The sequence below is a fragment of the Tursiops truncatus genome, chromosome 5 (genome assembly GCF_011762595.2).
Source record: "Tursiops truncatus isolate mTurTru1 chromosome 5, mTurTru1.mat.Y, whole genome shotgun sequence".
Taxonomy (NCBI): domain Eukaryota; kingdom Metazoa; phylum Chordata; class Mammalia; order Artiodactyla; family Delphinidae; genus Tursiops; species Tursiops truncatus.
This window is the reverse complement of record NC_047038.1, coordinates 30,267,857-30,288,830: the sequence shown is the minus strand read 5'-3', so window position 1 is coordinate 30,288,830 and position 20,974 is coordinate 30,267,857. Positions and strand designations below refer to the sequence as shown.

Sequence of the window (20,974 nt, the reverse complement as noted above, 5' to 3'; positions counted from 1 at the left end):
AAATATTAACAGTGTCAGACATGGTCCTTTTTATTTTTTTACACTTAGACCAATTAGTTCATATTAAAGCTGCTTTTACTAAACTGCTTCGCAGAGATTTTCTAACGGTTTGTTTCGGTTTTGATAATAAGTTAGCTGATATTAATATGCATGCTGGGATATTCTTCGGAATGTCAGAGTTCTTTCTCACTTTTAATGCAATGTCAGAATTTTATTTCTCATCTCTCCTGTTGGTTTGACTCTTGTGTTTGTGCTTTCCACTTTACAGGCATGCAGTATGGTGAATATGTTAATAATCAAGCTAGCTCCGCACCAACTCCCTTGTCATCCACTTCCGATGATGAGGAAGAGGAGGAGGAGGATGAGGAAGCAGGTCTGCTTTAGCTTTACACCAGTTCTTGACCTTTCCCTGCTCGAGTTTTCTTTTTATGTCCACAGTCTTACTGGTCCTTAAAAAATGTGTCTTTGCAGATTTAGCTCAATAGCTTGGTTTCAGTTATAGAAGGTTGGGTCACTCGAAATGAGGAGTTTTGCATGTTTATTTGTTTTGTGTTTTCTCCTTTGGACCCCTCTACCGTTTTGTAAGTAATGCATTTTTCACGAAGATAGAGTGCTTTCTTCTTTCCGAAGCGCATTTTCTCTCGTGCCACATGCAAAAGAATGAGTCCCGACTGAAGCTTTTGGCTGATGACTGCTGTAGCACCCTTTTAGGACTCCTTTTAGGAATGTTTTATTTTCTGCTTTGCATGCTACTTTAGTCTAATCAAAATGAATCATGTGGACTTCATAAAAGTGAAAGAGAAATAGGACATTGTTCCTCTGAAGTCCTTGTGGCCTTTTCTGTCATATATTTAGAAGACCCCCAATTTTTAGTTATCTTCCTGCTTCATGAAGTACTAGTTCACATCATGCTAGGTGAAGAAACTGTGCATGCGATTATGTGTTGCAGGCTGTTTAATATCTTTTTCTGCCTTTGATAAGTATAACTGTTGAGTATTAAGCTACTCAGTTCGTCCATTAATTCTAATCGTTTGACTGAACCAATAAGTGATGATCTTTAAGGTTATTATACATGACCATGATTCTCTTTCTGTTATCTTTATAATTGAGTGGAAGGATTTGCTCTGTAAACAATCCGCTTAACTAAAAGTTTCCACTTCCTTTGCATTTTTAAAATATTTAAATCCTTATGCATGATTTGAGGTGGTGGGTTGAAAATAGAGGGTTCCAGATGGAGAGTAATTTTTCTTACCTTAAAAATCTACATACCCATTTATCTTTCTGAATTTGGGGTAATTTTTTATTTTATATAATTTCAATCTTATAGAAGAGTGAAAGAAACTACCGTATACACTTTACCATTTTTGCCGCAGTTGCTTCTCTCTATAAACATTTTTTCCTACGTCATTTGAAGGTGGAGATATCATGAATCTTTACCTCTAAATACTCCAGTATGTATTTCCTGATTGTAAGGACAGTGCCTTACATAACATAAACACAATACAGTTGTCAAGAAATTGAGCACTGTTGCAATAATATCTGTTACACAGCCCATAGTCAAATCTCAACAGTTGTCTCAGTAAGATCTTTTATAGCTGTTTCCATGGCCCAGGTTCATGCACTGAATTTAGTCGTCATTTCTGTTTAGATTCCTTCAACCTAGAACAGTCCCTTAACCTTTCTTTCTCTTTCTTGACTTTGACATTTTTGAATAATAGAGGCCAGTTATTTTGTAGAATGTCCCTCAGTTTGGGGTTATCTGGTGTGTACTTGTGATTAGATTCAAATCATGCATTTTTTGGCAAGATTACCACTGAAGTAATGTTGTATTCTCAGTACATTGTGTCCGAGGCACATGTTGTTGATTTATCCCCATATTGATAATGTTAACTTTGATTACTTGATTAAGATGGTGTCTGCCAGGTTTCTCAACTGTAAAGGTACTTCTTTTTTCCATTGAAATTAATAAGTGATTTGTGGGGAAATTCTGTGATACTACGTAAATTTCCTGTTCTTTTTTTTAAACCGTCACTCACTAGTTTTAACATTTGTTGGTGATTTTCTAGTTCCGACATTCCTTCTATATTTATGAGTTGAGGTTTCATTGTGAAGAAGAGCTTTCTCTTCTCCCTTGTTGATTGCTTTGGGTTCATATTGACTCATGGATTCTTATTTTATTCAGTGGGTAATAATCCATTACTGTCATTAGTTATTTTGATAGCAACTTGTCCTGGCCAGTAGCAGCTCCTTCAAACTGTCTTTTTTAAATGTTCCCATGAATCTTTAAGCACTTATTTTAAGTACCTTAAGTCCTCGATAAGATGTTCCTAGCTCATCTTGTATTTGGGCTGCTGCAAGCCTGGGACAAACCATTTCCTTTAGTCCTGGTGCGTATAGTAGAGAAGGGTGTTTTAGAAACCAAGATGTGATTGTAATGTGGGGTCATTGCTAATGATGGGCCATTGCTCCCAGGTCCTGAATTATTATTATTATTTAATGTATATATTATTCAGATCCTACATATGTCTCACTTTTTAATCTCATGATCCTTATTTTACACATTTCAAAAATGTGGTTTTTTGCGTAATATTTGTCAGCCTAAATTACTCCCGTTTTTGTTCTGCTTACAATTAGGTGCAGTGGTTAAAAACCCCTTTTCCTTAGACAGAAAAAAAAATTGGAAAATCAAAAAGATTTAGCATTAATGGCTTTTCTCCTATCACCTTATGTTATTTAACTACTTTTTTTCTTGAATATATTACAGATTAAAAATCCCTAAATTCTTAACTCACAGCATTTAGATTTTAATAATACCTAACATTTTTGAATACTTACTGTGTGCCAGATGCAGCACTAAAGAGCTAAAAGCTGTGGGGTTTTGTGTCTTTTCTTCTAAATTCAAATCTGGACTTTGTCACTTATTAGCTTTGTGACCTTAGACAAGTTTCTTAAACTCATTGAGTCTCAATTTACTCATATGTAAATGAGGAATAATAACAGTAACAATTACATATGGTCGTTTTGAGGATTGAAGGTATTGTTCGTAAAGAGCTTAGAACAGTGTCTGGCAAATGGTAAAATCTCTCAAAAAAAAATTAGGTGTGGGCTTCCCTGGTGGCGCGGTGGTTGAGAGTCCGCCTGCCAATGCAAGGGACACGGGTTCGTGCCTCGGTCCGGGAAGATCCCATATGCCGCGGAGCGGCTGAGCCCGTGAGCCATGGCCACTGAGCCTGCGCGTCCGGAGCCTGTGCTTCGCAACGGGAGAGGCCACAACAGTAAGAGGCCCGTGTACCATAAAAAAAAAAAAAAAAAAAAAAAATTAGGTGTCATTACTAACATTGAGAACATGTTTTTATCTCAATTTGTTCTCAACAATCCTGCAAGGCAGAGATAATTGGCTCCATTTTTCAGATGAGTTGACTACGATCTGAACATGTACAGTAACATTTGTCTCTGGTCACACAACTCCTAAGTAGCAGAGCGGAGATTCAAACCGAGGTCTGTGTGCAGAGAGGTGTGAAGAGGATAGTCTTTATCTCCTAGTGAGAACACAAAGCCCTGGAATAGGTGAGAACTAAAGGGCACATGGCAGTGGTCACCATGGCATTTCTTACATGTTATCTTCCTCCTTTGCCTTTTTTATTATGCAACAAAATAATGACTGGACTATGGACATTTTTACTAGGATCCTGGTGTTGTCTCTTCATGGTTTGTAAAAAAAAAAAAAAAAAAAAAAAAGTCCTATTTTTGTTGATTGCAAATTAAAGGGACATTCTAAGTGAGGGGAAAGAAAAAATGGAAAGAAAATCTAGCTTTAAAATGAATTTTATTTTATTTTTTAAATCCTGCTCAGTTACAGTATTTTTTTCATATGTAAAAAGGTAAAAGAATGCCTCAAATTGGTACAGAGATTACATATAAGTGTATCTGTCAAGTAGAGATTTTGGAGTGCTCTATTTTTTAAGCATTTCAGTGGTATTCATTCCCTATTATCATGAGATTTTTATGTATTTAGTTTATGTGGATTATTCTCCAATTTTGGAAAAATTTATTAAGCAGTAATGAAATATCAACTAGCAAGCAGGTTTGGAAATCAGTGATAATCTTCTTTATAGTTATATTTAAAGTAACTATCCTCTTATTTTAGCTTTTCATTTATTAAAGCTTAGGGTTTCCTTGACAGCGGGTCTATCTAGGAGTCAAGTACACGGATATTTATTTAAAACTTTCAGTTTTAAAAGAAAATTTTGATTTCAGTTCTGATTTTACATTAAACCATCTAATTATATTTTTTAAAATTACATGCTACAAATAGGCTTCCTTTTTAAGGTTTCCTCATTAAATGCACACTTGGAAACTAAAATAGGATTTTGTACTAGAGACAGTCTTATGTTTTGTTGGCAGCTTCTAAAAGTTCAGAATTGTTGGAGAATAAACTTAAAGAAAACTTGAGCAGATAGCAAGCTATCAGGTTCCCATAATGGTTATATCTTAAATTCCTCACTAAGTTTATTCAGTTACAGGTATTCACTCCTTCAGTTGTCAGTGCTAGAGTGGACCTTTTATTAGTTTTAGATTCAGTACTGAAGACAAGTACTGTCATACCTATACTAGTAAGGAATACTAACTTGAAAATGGGAGTGAAAGGGAGTAAGCAGTGAAATAAAGTGAAAGGGGAGAGTAAAAAATCAGAGATCAGTATCAGCCCTAGTCCCTGGGAGACACTGTCAGCTAATGTTCTGTCACCTGCTGTCCATACTCCCAGTGCCTTTCCTCTCGGGAGTTTTCAGATTAGGAAGAGGCCAGAGGACAACAGGAAGCTCTCTCCCATGGCTCTAGTAATGTGACAGCTTGATGCTATATTTTGTAAATGACGTTAGGAAAAAACTTCTGATTTTTTCATAATGAATTTTAAGGTGCTAGTCAATTTTTATTTGACTTTCACACAGGCTAATAGTAATTATTCAGTGCCAGGTAGTATGTCAAAGATAATGATATGTTTATGGTTTGCTTGGATGTTTTAAAAGGTAATGTTGTATTTTGATACAGAACAAATTAAGTCAACTCCTGTAGATAACAGCACAGTATTGGCCTTACCTCTAACTTCCACAGAAAATTCTTCTTTTTTTTCTTAATTCAAGTATATAATATGGTATTTTTAACTATAATCATTATGCTATACATTAGATCCCCAGATCCCTCGAACATGTATAGCTGGAAGATTGTACTCTTTGATCAGCATCTTCCCTTTTCTTCCACCACTCCCCTACCCCCCGCCAAAGAAAATCCCTAAAAGGATTCAAATCTATCTTTCTCTTTAACTGATATACTATGTGATTATTTTAACAAATAAATATCTTTCAACTAAATTCAATACATATTTAGTATACTTTTTAAATTTTAGAAATTGAATACATGTCCTAGGTCTGTGAAGGATATAAAAAGATATCCATGCCATTAAGAACAGTATTAGTTTCAGGGTTTTCAGTATTCATATACATTGAAAACAAAATGTGCTCACATGTTTGCAGATGATACCTGTTCTAGCTTGCAAACATCATGTATATATAATTGCTATAGCTGGAAACTCCAACTCCAACTCTGTACAGCGGAAGAGGGCAGAGTATTAGGGCTATAGCAGAAGGAGATTTGGTACCAGTGTCCAGAGTTAGAATTCAGAAGGCACTTTCAAATAGAAATAGTGATTGAATGGTGATTGGATGTCTAGGCTAGCCCTAAAACTAATTAACTGAAATACTAAACATTTGCAAATGCTTTATTTTTTCCAGCCTGTCATAAATGTGTAGTGTTTAATCAATAATATGGATTATGGGTTTTTTAAGAGTGCTTATGAAACAACTTGGGATAATAAATACCAGTTATTTCATTATTTCTTTGAAAAAGTTTATTCTGAGTTCTGAACAACCAATTTATAAACAGATTAATAATGCCCTATTTGTGAGCTTGATTAAAAACCCAAGAAGCTCACAGTCTGATTTGGAATATAGAACAAAATGATAGTGAGTCCTGTGTTAATCATAGTGTTTTATAGGAATACATAGGAGAATTTGGAACCAGATGTAGGCTGGGATGACAGGGAGGATTCTCCTGGAGCGGGGGCAGGGGAACCTAAACTGAATCTGAAAGAACTTGGAATTGGGCAAGTGAGGGATCTGGGGAGAGTCAGAGACACTTTTTGAAACAAAGCAAGATGCTTGAGAGAAGGTAGCATGTTTGGGGAACTTTAGTGAGTTTGGGACCTATGGTTTGCAGAGAGCAGTGGCAAGAAGAATTGAGTGAGGGTGAGTAGGATGGCTGGGTAAGATCTTTAAGAACCTTGCGTTTCCTAGTAAGGAGTTTGGATTTTATCTTGAAGGTAGTGAGAGGTCACTGAAGGAGTTTACATGGGAAAATAACATAACCAAACTTGCATTTTGGAAATGCAAATTGATTTTGCATTTACAGAAGAAATTGATTCGAGCTTGAAGCTTTTGGAATAAGCCAGTGAGAAATAAGAGTTCTTAGACTAAGGTAGAAGGAAGATTGGGGGGGGGGGGAGTATTAGAGTATTACCGAAAGAAGAGAACCATTTTTACAAATCAAAAGTAACTTGGTTCTCAGTGATAAATGTTAAGGAAAGTTTGGTTGAAGTCTGGATTAGCCTTATCCATCAGGAGGTTCTTGTCTTGGTCTTTCTTTTCCCCTCTTTTGTAGCACTGTTTTAGCATAGGAAGAGGGAAGAGAAAAAAAAGAACATTTCCTGAGTCTCTGGCTAGTATCTGTTTAATTTATATCTGTTATAGCTGTTTAATCTTAACATTAGGCCTGTGGAGTAGGTGTTATAACATCTGTTTTTATAAATAAGGAATGGCTCAGAAATGTTAGGATTCTGGTCCATTTTCTCTCAACTGGTAAGTGGTAGAGAGGGAATTTGACTTACAGTTTTCCATGTTCTATACAAGTTATGAGGAAGTGAAATCTCAAATTACCTGGTTAATTTCAAGTTGACCAATACTAGTAAGTATATTAGACTTTGTTGACCCATGGAGAGAGAATGGCTTAAGTTTTTTTTAGAAGGCTTCAGTGCATCCTGGTTTTTTTCCCCCAACTTCACAGATTCTGAGCTATTCATTTGACCTTACTCCTTACTTCCTCAGATTCAGCTCCCCCTCTTTTCTGACTTCCCCTTTTCTTCTCTCAACCTGTGACATAGAGCCAGTAAAAGAATGAGGGAAAATGTTTCCCAAGTATTACATTCATATTCACCCTCCGTTTGATCTCAGAATATTTGTAGCGTGAAGTGACTGAGGCAAACTGGACCTATCAGAGGTTTTAAGAATGGTGACAAGTCATTCGACTAAAACTAGCTCGTATTTAGAAAGCAGTATTTTGCTTGGTATCTTGGTTCCAAATGTCAATACAGTAGCATAGCTGCCTCTGTATACTAATAATATGACAGGGAAGCAGATATCGTATGTGATTACGGTACAGCTTGAAAAGTACAGTAATTCGGGGTTAAGAAAATGTCCCTATATAGGAGAAGAAATGATTTCCATTGGCATGTCAGAAAGGTTTTAGGAAGGGTTTGAAATTTGAAGGTTGAGTAGGAATTTGCCATGTGGAAAAAGAAAATCTAGGCAAACAGACCAATATGTATGGTACATAACACAAAAAATAGTGTATTGGGATGAAGAGTGAGAAGTTGGGTGTGACTGTGTCATAAGGTAAAAGGGAAGGTGGTACAAGAACAGGTGGGAGATGGAGGTGACAAGGAAAGTGGAAGACAAATTTTGAAGTTTTTTTTTATGGTAGTATAAAAGCATTTAGACCTTATTCTATAAAATGGTAGGGGAACTAGTGAAGGTGTTTTTAAGCATGTTTAGAATATTGACATGTTTCATAATGTACCTTTTTAAAAAATATCATTTTGATTTGTATTGGCAGTAATGGCATAACCTAATTAGAATTAATCTGAACAATAAGTTTTAGCAAAGTTTGAGTCTGTTTAGTGTTTCATCTGGATTTATAACTTTTATTGTTGTTTTGATATTTTAACAAGTTCAAAATAGAGATTTGCATTTGTTCTTTTCTTCTGAAAGTGAATTTTAAAAACTTTTTAAATTTATTTATTCAACTGCATTGGGTCTTAGTTGCAGCCGGTGGGATCTTTTGTTGCAGCGCGCAGGCTCTTCGTTGTGGCACACAGGCTCTTCGTTGCTGTGCTCAGGCTTCTCTCTAGTCGAGGCGTGCAGGCTCTCCAGTTGTGGTGCACAGGTTCTAGAGCGCATGGGCTTGGTTTCCCCACAGCATGTGGGAGTCTTAGTTCCCCGACCAGGGCTTGAACCCGTGTCCCCTGCACTGGAAGGTGGATTCTTAACCACTGGACTACCAGGGAAGTCCCCGAAAGTGAATTTTATTTTATTCTTTTATTTATTTATTTTTAGTTTATTTATTTATTTTTACTTTTGGCCGCATTGGGTCTTCGTTGCTGTGTGCAGACTTTTCTCTAGTTGCGGTGAGCGGGAGCTACTCTTTGTTGCAGTGCGCGGGCTTCTTATTGGGTGGCTTCTCTTGTTGCAGAGCACAGGCTCTAGGTGCGTGGGCTACAGTAGTTGTGGCACCGGGCTTAGTAGTTGTGGCTCGCGGGCTCTAGAGCGCAGGCTCAGTACTTGTGGCACATGGGCTTAGTTGATCTGTGGCATGTGGGATCTTCCTGGACCAGGGCTCGAACCCGTGTCCTCTGCATTGGCAGGCAGATTCTTAACCTGTGCCATCAGGGAAACCCTGAAAGTGAATTTTAAACTAGCAGGTTTCAAATTATCCAATAAATAAAATAGAATATTTCTATCAAATTAATACTTTAAAGTTTGTTACTATAGCATTATTATCTAAATGGGCAATATTTTTAAGCATTAATATTTGATATGACATGGAAAGAAGAAGCTAAGCAGCATAATTAAGTAGTATTATGTATTATGTACCTGTTAATCCTATACTCCTAATTTGTCCTACTCCCTTCTCCCCTTTAGTAACCATAAGTTTGTTTTCTATGTCTGTGAGTCTGTTTTGTTTTTTGTTTTTTTTTTAATTTTTAAATTTAATTTTATATATTTTTTTATACAGTAGGTATATTACTTATTACTCATTAATTTCATACACATCAGTGTATACATGTCAATCCCAGTCACCCAGTTCATCACACCACCCCCAGACCCCCGCCACTTCCCCTCTTGGTGTCCATATGTTTGTTCTCTACATCTGTGTCTCAATTTCTGCCCTGCAAACCGGTTCATCTGTACCATTTTTCTAGGTTCCACATATATGCGTTAATATACGATATTTGTTTTTCTCTTTCTGACTTACTTCACTCTGTTTGACAGTCTCTAGATCCATCCACGTCTCAACAAATGACCCAATTTCGTTCCTTTTTATGAGTAATATTCCATGGTATATATGTACCACATCTTCTTTATCCATTCGTCTGTCGATGGGCATTTAGGTTGCTTCCATGACCTGGTTATTGTAAATAGTGCTGCAGTGAACATTGGGAACATTGGGGTGCATGTGTCTTTTTGAATTACGGTTTTCTCTGGGTATATGCCCAGTAGTGGGATTGCTGGATCATATGGTAATTCTATTTTTAGTTTTGTAGGGAACCTCCATACTGTTCTCCATAGTGACTGTATCAATTTACATTGACTGTATCAGTTTACATTCCCACCAACAGTGCAAGAGGGTTCCCTTTTCTCCACACCCTCTCCAGCATTTGTTTGTAGATTTTCTGCTGATGCCCATTCTGACTGGTGTGAGGTGATACCTCATTGTAGTTTTGATTTGCATTTCTCTAATAATTAGTGATGTTGAGCAGCTTTTCATGTGCTTCTTGGCCATCTGTATGTCTTCTTTGGAGAAATGTCTATTTAGGTCTTCTGCCCATTTTGGATTGGGTTGTTTTTGTTTTTTTAATACTGAGCTGCATGAGCTGTTTATATATTTTGGAGATTAACCCTTTGTCCATTGATTTGTTTGCAAATATTTTCTCCCATTCTGAGGGTTGTCTTTTCATCTTGTTTATGGTTTCTTTTGCTGTGCAAAAGCTTTGTTTTGTTTTATATATAGATTCATTTGTATTACTTTTTAGATTCCACATATAAGTGATATCTTATAGTATTTGTCTTTCTCTGTCTGACTTCACTAAGTATAATTTTCTCTAGGTCCATCCATGTTGCTGTAAATGGCGATATTTCATTCTTTTTTGTGGCTGATTAATATTCTATTGTGTGTGTATATATATAAATACACACACACACACACACACACACACACTCTCTCTCTCTCTCTACATGTCCTTAAGCTAATTGTCAGTTGATGGGCACTTGGGTTGCTTCCATGTCTTGGCTATTGTAAATAGTGCTGCTGTGAACATTGATGTGCATATATCTTTTCAAATTAGAGTTTTTATTTTTTCTGGATATATACCCCCAAGAGTGGGATTGCTGGATCATATGGTAGCTCTATTTTTACTTTTTTAAGGAACCCCCATACTGTTCGCCATAGTGGTTGCACCAATTTACATTCCCATCAACAGTGCATAAGGGTTCTCTTTTCTCTGCACCCTCCCCAGCATTTCTTATTTGTAGACTTTTTATTGATGGCTATTCTGACCAGTGTGAGGTGATACCTCATTGTGGTTTTGATTTGCATTTCTCTAATAATTAATAATGTTGAGCATCTTTTCATGTGCCTGTTGATAATCTGTATGTCTTCTTTGGTGAAATGTCTACTTAGGTCTTCTGCCCATTTTTTTGATTGGGTTGTTTGGTTTTTTTGATACTGAGTTATATGAGCTGTTTTTGTATTTTGGATATTTAACCTAGTGTTGGTCTCATCGTTTGCCAATTTTTTTCTCCCATTCCGTAGATTGTCTTTTCATTTTGTTGGTGTTTTCCTTTGCTGTGCAAAAGCGTTTAAGTTAGATTAGGTCTCATTTGTGTATTTTTGCTTCTATGGTATTTTTTTTTTAATTTTTGAATTTTATTTTATTTATGTTTTCATACAGCACGTTCTTATTAGTCATCAGTTTTATACACGTCAGTGTATACATGTCAATCCCAATCTCCCAGTTCATCCCACCACCACCACCACCACCACTCCCGCCACTTTCTCCCTTGGTGTCCATACGTTTGTTCTCCATGGTATTTTTATAATAACTTTATTGAGATATAATTCACATACCATAAAATTCACTCATTTAAATTTAAACAAAGTTCTGCAACCATCACTGTGTAATTCTAGAACATTTTCTTCACCTCAAAGTAGAAACTCCATGTTTTAGCAGTCACTTCCTATTCTTGTCCCCCTACACGCACGCATGCGCACATACACGCACTAATCTACTAATCTACTTTTTGTTTTTATAGATTTATCTGTTTTGAACCTTTCATATAAATAGATCATATACTATTTGGTTTTTGTGACTGGCTTCTTTCTCAGCATAATGTTTTCAAGTGTTATGGCATGTATCAGTCCTGTGTTCCTTTCTATTGCTAAATAATATCTTATTGTGTGGATATATATCACATTTTATTTACCTGTTCATAAGTTGTTGGACATCTGGGTTGTTTCCACTTTTGAGCTGTTATGCGTAATGCTTCTGTGAGCATTCATGCACAACTCTTTGTGGGGGTGTATGTTTTCATTTCTCTTGAATGGAATTGCCAGGTCATGTGATACCTGTTTGCCGCCTTTTGAGAAGCTGTCAGACTGTTTTTCAACATGGCTACAACATTTTACAATCTCGTGGAGGCTTCCATTTCTCTACATCCTTGCCAGAACTTTCTGTTACCTGTCTTTTGAATTACAGACATGCTAGTGGATGTGAAATGGTATCTCACTGTGGTTTTGATTTTTATTTCCAGAATAGCTAGTGATGTTGAGCATCTTTTCATGTGCTTATTGGCCATTGGTTTATCTTTTTTGTAGAAATGTCTGTTTAGATCCCTTACTCATTTTAATTTGGTTATTCGTCTTTTTATTGTTGAGTCATAGAGTTCTGTAAATATTTTGCGTATTAGACCTTTATTAACTAGATACATGATTTGCAAATATATTCTCTCATTCTGTGGGTTATCTCTTTATTTTCTTAATGATATCTTTGGAACATAAAAGTTTTTAATTTGATGAAGTCCAGTATATCTATTTTCTTTCTTTTGTTGCTTGTGCCTTTGATGTCATATCTAAAAATCCATTGCCTAACTGAAGGTCATGAAGATTTACTCCCATATTTTAAGAGTTTTAGCACTTACATTTAGGTCTATGATCCATTTTGAGTTAATTTTAGCATAAGGTGTAAGGAAGGGGTCTAACTTCATTCTGCTGCATGTGGATATCTAGTTGTTCCAGCACAGTTTGTTGAAGGGAATATTCTTTCCCCATTGAAATGTCTTGGCATATTGGTTTGGTTTTGTACATAACATAAAATTAAACATTTTAAAGCATACAGTGGCATTTAGTATATTCACAATGTTGTGCAACCACCACCTCTATCTGATTCTGTCATTTGGGTTGTCATGCAGTCACCACTTCTTTCTAGTTCTAACTTTGTAAATGTAGTGAACTTGATAAAACTAAACATTTTCATCATCCTAAAAAAGAAATCTATACCCATTAAGCAGTAACTTCTCATTTCCCCCTCCTCTCAAGCCCCTGGCAACCACCGATCTATTTTCTATCTCCAGAGATTTACCTATTCTGGATATTTCATATAAATCAAATCATTCAGTGTGTGACCTTTTGTGTCTGGCTTCTTTTGCTTAGCATGTTTTCAAGGGTCATTCATATTGTAGCCTGTATCAGTACTTAATTCCTTTTTATAGCTGAATAATATCCCATTGTATAGATATACCACATTTTGTTCATCCATTCATCTCTTGGTGAATATTTGGGTTTTGGTGTATTGTTTTTTAACGCTATTACTTCAAGACTTTTGACCTTGTATATCAGCATTCTTCTTTAGTTATAAGTTCACAAATACAAGGAAAATGAAGAGCCATTACTTCCCATTCTTAGTTAAGAGTAATGACCTATATATGCAACAATATTCTATTTACCACAAAGAAAGCACTTGGTATGTGTTAGTGTCTTTCACCTATTATTTATTTTATAGTCTTCATGTTTTGTAAGTTGCTTCATAACCAGTCTCCTCTAAGCATCACAAGAACGTTAAAAAGCACACAAAGGGCATTTAAAAAATTGTTCTTATTTTGCGAGAGAGAGTATTATGATGATTGTCACTTACCCAAAGTTATTTATGACAATTAAATGACAATGAAATGACAGAGTCTAATGTAACTACAGTCGTTTGCCTCCAGATCATGTTCTTTACTGATAACAAAATGTTCCTACACAAAAAATTTTAGCTATTATGCCCTGAGTCAATACACTGAGTTCTTGTAGTTAACCAAAATTACTCAATGAAAGATAGTTATGCATATCTATTCTTTCTATATCACAGTTGAAAATTAACCTAAAATGTAGTTTAAACCCGGTTATAATATTGGTGTTAAGAGCCAGGGATAACCTGTGTACCACAGAATTTTATCTTCTGGTGAAAAAGACCAAGATCTTTAACACAAGATAGAGGCTGTGTGCGTTTTCAGTTTTTTGTTTTTTTTTTTTTTTGCGGTACGCGGGCCTCTCACTGTTGTGGCCTCTCCCGTTGCGGAGCACAGGCTCCGGACGCGCAGGCTCAGCGGCCATGGCTCATGGGCCCAGCCGCTCCACGGCATGTGGGATCTTCCCGGACCGGGGCACGAACCCGTGTCCCCTGCATCGGCAGGCGTACTCTCAACCACTGCGCCACCAGGGAAGCCCCGTTTTCAGTTTTATTCATTAGTATATACTCTAGTGTATCTACCTATGTTAACTGTAGGCTCTCAATAAAATATTTGTTAAGTGAATGAATGAGAGAAATATATGTTCTACGAGCTGTGTGACACCACTACGTTTTATCATAAATGGCCACTGAATATTCCCGTTAGTCTTTCAAGTTTTGAACAAATACATGTAATAAAAATTCTTATAATCTCACACATATTTATTAGAGTACCTTTTATTTTTGTTACCTTATTAAATATGGCAGGTACTGTTTAATCTTGATTGAGCAGATGAATAAACCGAGGCATAGAAAAGCTTAGTAACATGCTAGGTAGCAACCCAAGCCATAGATTCCTCTCTTATGAAGGTTTCATACAGCTATGCTGAGTTATAAAAGTAATTAAAATTTAATTATCTTAAAATAACATGATAGTGATATAGGGTATTTAATAGCATGTGATTTGGTAGATCCGGTCTTTGAGATGTGATTTTATTAACATTTCTGTCAATCTAAAATTGACGTTTGTGTGTTTGACTACTTTGAAAGTTGTATATCTTTTCTTTAAGATGCCTTCATGTGTGTCTGCTTAAATTTTATCAGCTCCGTATTCTTCCCACTTTCACCCCCTGTATTATCAGAAATTTATATATGGTTTTTTAAATGTCATTAAACATCAGTCATTTCATGTTTTTAGGATCAGGAATTTTCCTAGATCAGCAAAACATCTTTTTCAAAATTGCCAAAGGTTGCTTTAAGATATGTTGTCATTTTAAACTTAGTAGATATTTTGGTTTTCCTTTTAGGTGTTGACAGCTCTTCTACCACAAGCAGTGCTTCTCCAATGCCCAACAGTTATGATGCCCTAGAAGGAGGCAGCTATCCAGGTAATTTGTTTTGTGCATATTTGATGTTTATTTGAAAAGTTACTGACCATCAATTACTTCAAACATGAACATGTACTATACATAATTAGCAGACTATATTTTTAACAGAAAAAAAGGGACATTTTCCTGTTTTTTTCAGCCTTAATTTAATGGTGTAATTGTCACATAACAACTGTGGATGCTGTTTTTGGGAGGCCAAGGAAATTTATTATCTGATTTTTGTTACCATGCTCTTTATCTTTTTCCTCTTTCTAAAAGACTTAATACTGAATAATTTTTCTCTTCTTTTCCCTTCTTTTTTATGCTAATAATTCCTTAAATAAATTTTATATTTCTGTTCTCATGCTTAGGTCCTTGAATTTCTTCCAACTAGCCTCTGAATATAAATAGTCTTTGACTCTTTACTCCCCCTATGGCTCCTGGCTGCCTCCACCAGGTAAATAGATTAACCAACTTGGGGGTAGGTTTTGGAGGCATTACTTTTAACCATATCTGGAAGTAACTTTGGTCATATGTAGGAACAGGAGTGGTGGATAGTGTTTTAAAAAATTACGAACTGAACTTCTATAATGATTAGTTATTTCATTATAGCATCTTGTGCTGTGATCTTCCTTATTTGCCTGTCTCCTATCACCAACAGCCTGACAACCACACCTGACCTCCTTCTTTGTCTTTTCTTTCTAATGATTCCAAACTTTAGGATTAACAGAACAAGTAATTTTGCCCTTCGCTTTATTTCTTATCATGTTGTTAATTATCCAGGATGAAGCTTAATTGAAGTTGGAGTGTGCTGGACTTCACACACCATCTTGCTATCACTGTTCTATGAGTCAGTAGAAAACTTTAATCTTCTCAGCTTAGTACAGAGTTCCCTTTTAACATTTCAAGAATAATTAAATAAGCTACTCAGTCTTTTGTGGTTAAGGGTTCTTTCCCTAGGGATCTGTGTGTGTGTGTGTGTGTGTGTGTGTGTGTGTGTGTGTGTGTGTGTGTGAGAGAGAGAGAGAGAGAGAGAGAGAGTGTGTGTGTGTGTGAGAGAGAGAGAGAGAGAGAGAGAATGTGTATGTGTGTATGTGTGTGTGTAAAAAGTTGTGGACCATTCCAAAAGCAATTACCATTGTCAAAATATTCTAGAAGAGTTACTTCATTCACTAAAAGATGAATACTATTTATTCAACTATCGTATTTCATGAGCTTCAAATTAACCTGAAATAAAACATCTAATGTGGTATAGTTAAAAGATGATGGCCTTGGAGTTAGACCTTGCTGTGTTTATCTGTATTCATTTAATCAACAAATCTTAATCTTGTTATGAACTGTGCTTTGACAGTAAGTGAATAACCTTAGGTAAATTTTCTAGCTATTTTATACTGCACCAAAATTAAGGAAAGCTATGAACATCTATCACAGTAAGATTAACTGAATTAAGTCTATGTGTCAGGTACTAGGTAGATCTTAGGGACTATAGAAATGTATGAAATACTGTCCTTTTCCTAAAAAAGGGGGAAAAAGTTTTAGACCCCCATGTTTAGGACTCCAGTTCTTCATTTCTTAAGCTGATGACTGTTGTCATGTTAAGAGACCTTTCTACTTACAGTCCCATCACAGTGAGGAGAGACAAGCAGGAAATCTAAGTATATGACACTGCATTGATGCTCTAGTCCTTTTAAGAAGTCTGGGAAGTTACCAGAAAGCCAGTAAGCCAGTGCTTGCCTAATTAGCACAAGACAATAGACAGCAGAATGTCTAGGAAGGTCTCTTCAAAATGAGAGCGAAGAGAGTCAGTAGAAAGATGATTCCTCAATAAACTTTGAAAAAATAAATTTCTTAAGTCAGATGCTTTTAAGAACATATTTTCTTTTTGCAGAGTCTGATTGCTGGTGAAGAATATAATTTTTATATGAAAATATACAGTGAAATACAGTGACATGAGAGATTAAAATACACATGTATTTTAGATTTGACTTTTTGTTGTTGTTATTCTTGTATATGGTGATAAAATTTTCTACAGTTTTTTTCCCCCAGTTTTAATCAAGTTTTAGTTTCTGTTTTAAATTTAAATAAAGGAAGAACATTCATTCATTACATTTTATTTGGCCGCTACTACGTACCAGACATTGTTTTAGGAGCTGGACACTATTCTAGACTGTCTTTCATACTTTCATTTTTGCCTCTGCAAATAAAGCAGACTTCTAGGGGATTGTGGTAATATGCCACTCCTTCCATGGACCTTTTTTTTTAAAATAAATGTCAGGGTCAGATAAAAAGGCAAGTTAGAGCAAAGAGTAGTTGACACTCTTTTTGTTTTTTTAAATTTATTTTATTTATTTATTTTTGGCTGCGTTGGGTCTTTGTTGCTGTGCGTGGGCTTTCTCTAGTTGCAGAGATCGGAGGCTACTCTTTGTTGTGGTGCGCGGGCTTCTCATTGCAGTGGCTTCTCTTGTTGCGGAGCACGGGCTCTAGGCATGCAGGCTTCAGTAGTTGTGACATGCAGGCTCAGTAGCTGTGGCTCGTGGGCTCTAGAGTGCAGGCTCAGTAGTTGTGGCGAACGAGCTTAGTTGCTCTGCAGCATGTGGGATCTTCCCGGACCAGGGCTCGAACCCGTGTCCCCTGCATTGGCAGGCGGATTCTTAACCACTGCGCCACCAGGGAAGCCCGACACTCTTTTTATTGCTTTGCTTTGTCTTCTGCTTCTTAGCGCCATTTCTGCTGAGAGAATAAAAGGAAAAATAACTGTATTTTTAATATACATAAATATATATTTATATTATATGCTATGTGGTGGTATATATATTTAATATGCATAAATATAAAGGTCTTATCTGTTAGAAATACCAATTGAAGTATTTGTCAATGAAATGATACAAAATGGGGTTTTCTTGTAAATACATGTGTAAAAAAAAAAAGATGGGGTAAGAACATGTGAAACACGATTAGCGAAATACTGATGATTATTAAAGCTGAGTAATGGATATATGGGGTTTATTATTCTATTTTCTCTACTTTTGTGTATGTTCAAAATTTCTCATAATAAAAAAGTTTTAATAAAAAGGGAGATGCCAAAGGCTATGGCTCAGCCAAGAGTATTTGTGGCGTCCCGACCTTCAGTTGTCAACACCATGCTTTTCCCTTTGCTAGACATGCTTTCCTCATCGGCAAGCAGCCCTGCTCCTGACCCCGCTCCTGCCCCTGCTCCAGCTCCAGCTGCTCCTCAGCCTTCAAAAGTGGCCAAGCCATTTGGGTATGGTTATCCAGCTCTGCAGCCTGGATATCAGAATGCTGCAGCACCACTTAATTCCGGAGTGCCACCCGGTAGCCCAGCGTATTCTGGATTCCAGCAGTATGCTCAGGTATGTATTTAGTCATAAAAAAAAAAATCATATAAAAATTGTGAAACTATTATCAATTCTGACAAATCCCTGTTGATTCAAATGGATCATAGGTATGAATACAGGTAAGTCTAGATCAAACATACATAGAATTTGATTCCAGTTTGTGTGTGTGTGTGTGTGTGTGTGTGTGTGTGTGTGTGTGTGTGTGTGCGCGTGCGCGCGCGCATGCGTACATAGAAGAAGATAAAAGGTATTACTGTGATTTTTCTTTTCTGCATTGTACTTCTATTTTTCAGGGGCTCTGCAACGTACAGGTATTAATTTTATGATCGGGAAATTAAAGTAAATGTTATTTTAAATTCTGTATTACTAAACTGCCTTTCTCCTCAAAAAATGACATGGTATAAGTGTGGTTTGGGATTTTGGCCTCAGTTCTTAACTTGAAGAACTCTCGGTGACATATAACTGAAATTGGTAAAAGCCTCCATACACGTACATGCTCATTAATACATTTGTTCATAATTACTGCTATGACCTCTTTTGACATGACCCTTCTTGGAGTTACCTGTTAAATACCATATCAGTTTAATAATAGGACAATAAGTATTTTACATTTATATTTATTGGGAAAAAAATAAAACATAAGGAAACGATTTAAATGGCAAAAGCATTCTACTTACAATAAAAATCTGCTCATAGTAGACTCACCTTACAGAAATTTTATCTGGTGGTGAACTGATGAAAATTAGAGGGGAAATAAGAAAACCATTTGTTCCTGGAATTTAATCTTAGAATTAAAGCACAGAAAAAAGAAGGAAACTGGGAGAGGCACTGGAGAAATGTGGTTGGTTAGTACAGATTTCCCTGCCTTCCATTTTGTTAGATTTTCTTTATGACTTTATTGGTCCAGATGGAACACCACTATTTCAGGGTAACTGAGCAATAATGATTTAAGCACATAGCTAAGATGTGCTTTTAAATTCTTACCTGTGTACTAAAAAAAAGGTTATAGATTTTAATCTAATCTTAACATTAACAAGCTAATTTTAAAAGCAGCCATTTATATTTGAATCCTAGTTAGAATATTTTAATTTAACTTTTAGCAGCTTTCTATAGTAAAATTGAAATGCCTTTAAATGTTGCATTTAGTATAACCCCAGTGGGAGGGTTCTGAAATCTAAGGGCTTTCTTTGTGTTCATTTATTTATGATGACCTTTATTAAGTAGTGGGAAACCCCAATTGCCCTTTGAGGAAGAAAAAAACTTAAAATTAGTTTTTCAGGGTAGAAAAACAGGTAAAAAGTTGATGTTTAAAAATGAAAATAAAAAATAGAAAAATATTTTAGTGAACATGTAAAAAACCAGATACAGATACTGTATGGCTTTTTTTTAACCAAAAAAAAAAAAATGTGCATGATCAACTGTAGGAAAATGCAGATAAGCAAAAAAGAAGAAAATAAATATCAATCAATACACCCACCATCAAGATATAAAAGTAACAGTTGGAGGCTATCCTTCTGGGTTTCTTGCTGTATGCATTTGCAGGAGAAAGCCAGTAAAGAAGCTGGTCATATAAATGACTTATTTACACAAACAAATAAGCTGATAAATATGGACATTGTTTTGCATTTTTTCAAATCCTTGAACAGCGTAAGAGGAAACCTTTCTATATTATTACATATCCTTCATCTGATAACTGCATAACATTTTATAATCACCCAGTCTGCCACTATTGGGCATAACTTGAGTGTCAAAATCAAAATATACACCTGTGCACAAACCTTGTGCCTTCGTCTCATTATTTCCTTAGATGAAATCTCTTCAGGTGAAATTAGTGAATCATAGCACCTAATTTCACCAGTCTTTAGAATTTCTCTCTACTTATTCATTCAGTGAAAACTTAACTGAGTTTCTACTGTGTGGCAGCCCTACTCTAGGCACTGAGGTTACGAGAGGAAGCTAAGTGAACAAAACAGAGTTCCCTCTCTCGAGCAACTTGGTGGGAAGGCAGGGCCAATGGGACAGTAAGTAAGTAAAGGAATAAATTAACAAACTAGTTTCAGGGACTTCCCTGGCAGTCCAGTGGTTAAGACTTTGCCTTCTAGTGCAGTGGGTGTGGGTTCGATCCCTGGTCAGGGAGCTAGGATCCCCATGCCTAGTGGCCAAAAAACCAAAACATAAAACAGAAGCAATATTGTAACAAATTCAATAAAGACTTTAAAAAATAAAAACAAAAACAAGCTAATTTCAAATAGTTACAAGTGCTATGAATCAAGAGGAGTGGAAGAAATTGCAGGGGTTGGGTATAAACAGTAAATAGTCAGGAAGGCACTCATTATAGAAGTTATGTTTGAGTTAATATTTGAATGACAGGAAAAGCCAGACATGGAAAAATCTGGGGGTAGAGGATTTCAGGCTAAGGAAACATATATACAGAAACGTTAAGGCAGGAGCAACTTTAACATGTTTTAGGACCAAAGTCCCAGTGTGGCTGGAACTCAGTTAGCAATGGGAAGAATAATAGGAATGAGATCAGAGAGCTAGGGAAGAACCATAGTCAGAAGCTTGGATTTTACATCAAGTGCAAAGGGAAAACATAGGAGATTTTATGTAATGGAATGAAATCTGATTTACGTATTTAGAGACTCATTTGGCTACTATGTGAAGAACGGATTAAGGCTGGGAGTATTTGAAAAGATAAAAATGGAAGCAGGGAGACAAATGGAAGCTTTGCCATCATCCCAGAAATAGATGATTGTGCTTTCTTCTAAGGTGGTATTGGCAGAGGTAGTGAAAAGTGGATGGATAAGGGATATCTTTTGACTTATTGATGGATCGGATGTGGTGGGTGAGAGAAAGGAAGCATCAAGGATAACACGTAG

The 20,974-nt window shown here is 36.1% G+C and overlaps 1 protein-coding gene across 5 annotated transcripts in view; it reads left to right on the top strand.

The window, feature by feature from the left end:
- SEC24B (SEC24 homolog B, COPII coat complex component) overlaps positions 1-20,974 on the top strand; it is a 92,567-nt gene that overhangs the window by 40,459 nt on the left and 31,134 nt on the right. For 3 of the 5 annotated variants that reach the window (XM_073804996.1, XM_033856788.2, XM_033856787.2), the window contains 2 exons: positions 14,680-14,760; positions 17,899-18,110. In XM_073804996.1, coding sequence (XP_073661097.1) covers positions 14,680-14,760; positions 17,899-18,110 — 293 coding nt within the window. Of the gene's footprint in view, positions 1-268; positions 374-14,679; positions 14,761-17,898; positions 18,111-20,974 lie in introns of all 5 variants that reach the window. The other 2 variants (XM_033856786.2, XM_033856785.2) reach the window with 1 other exon arrangement.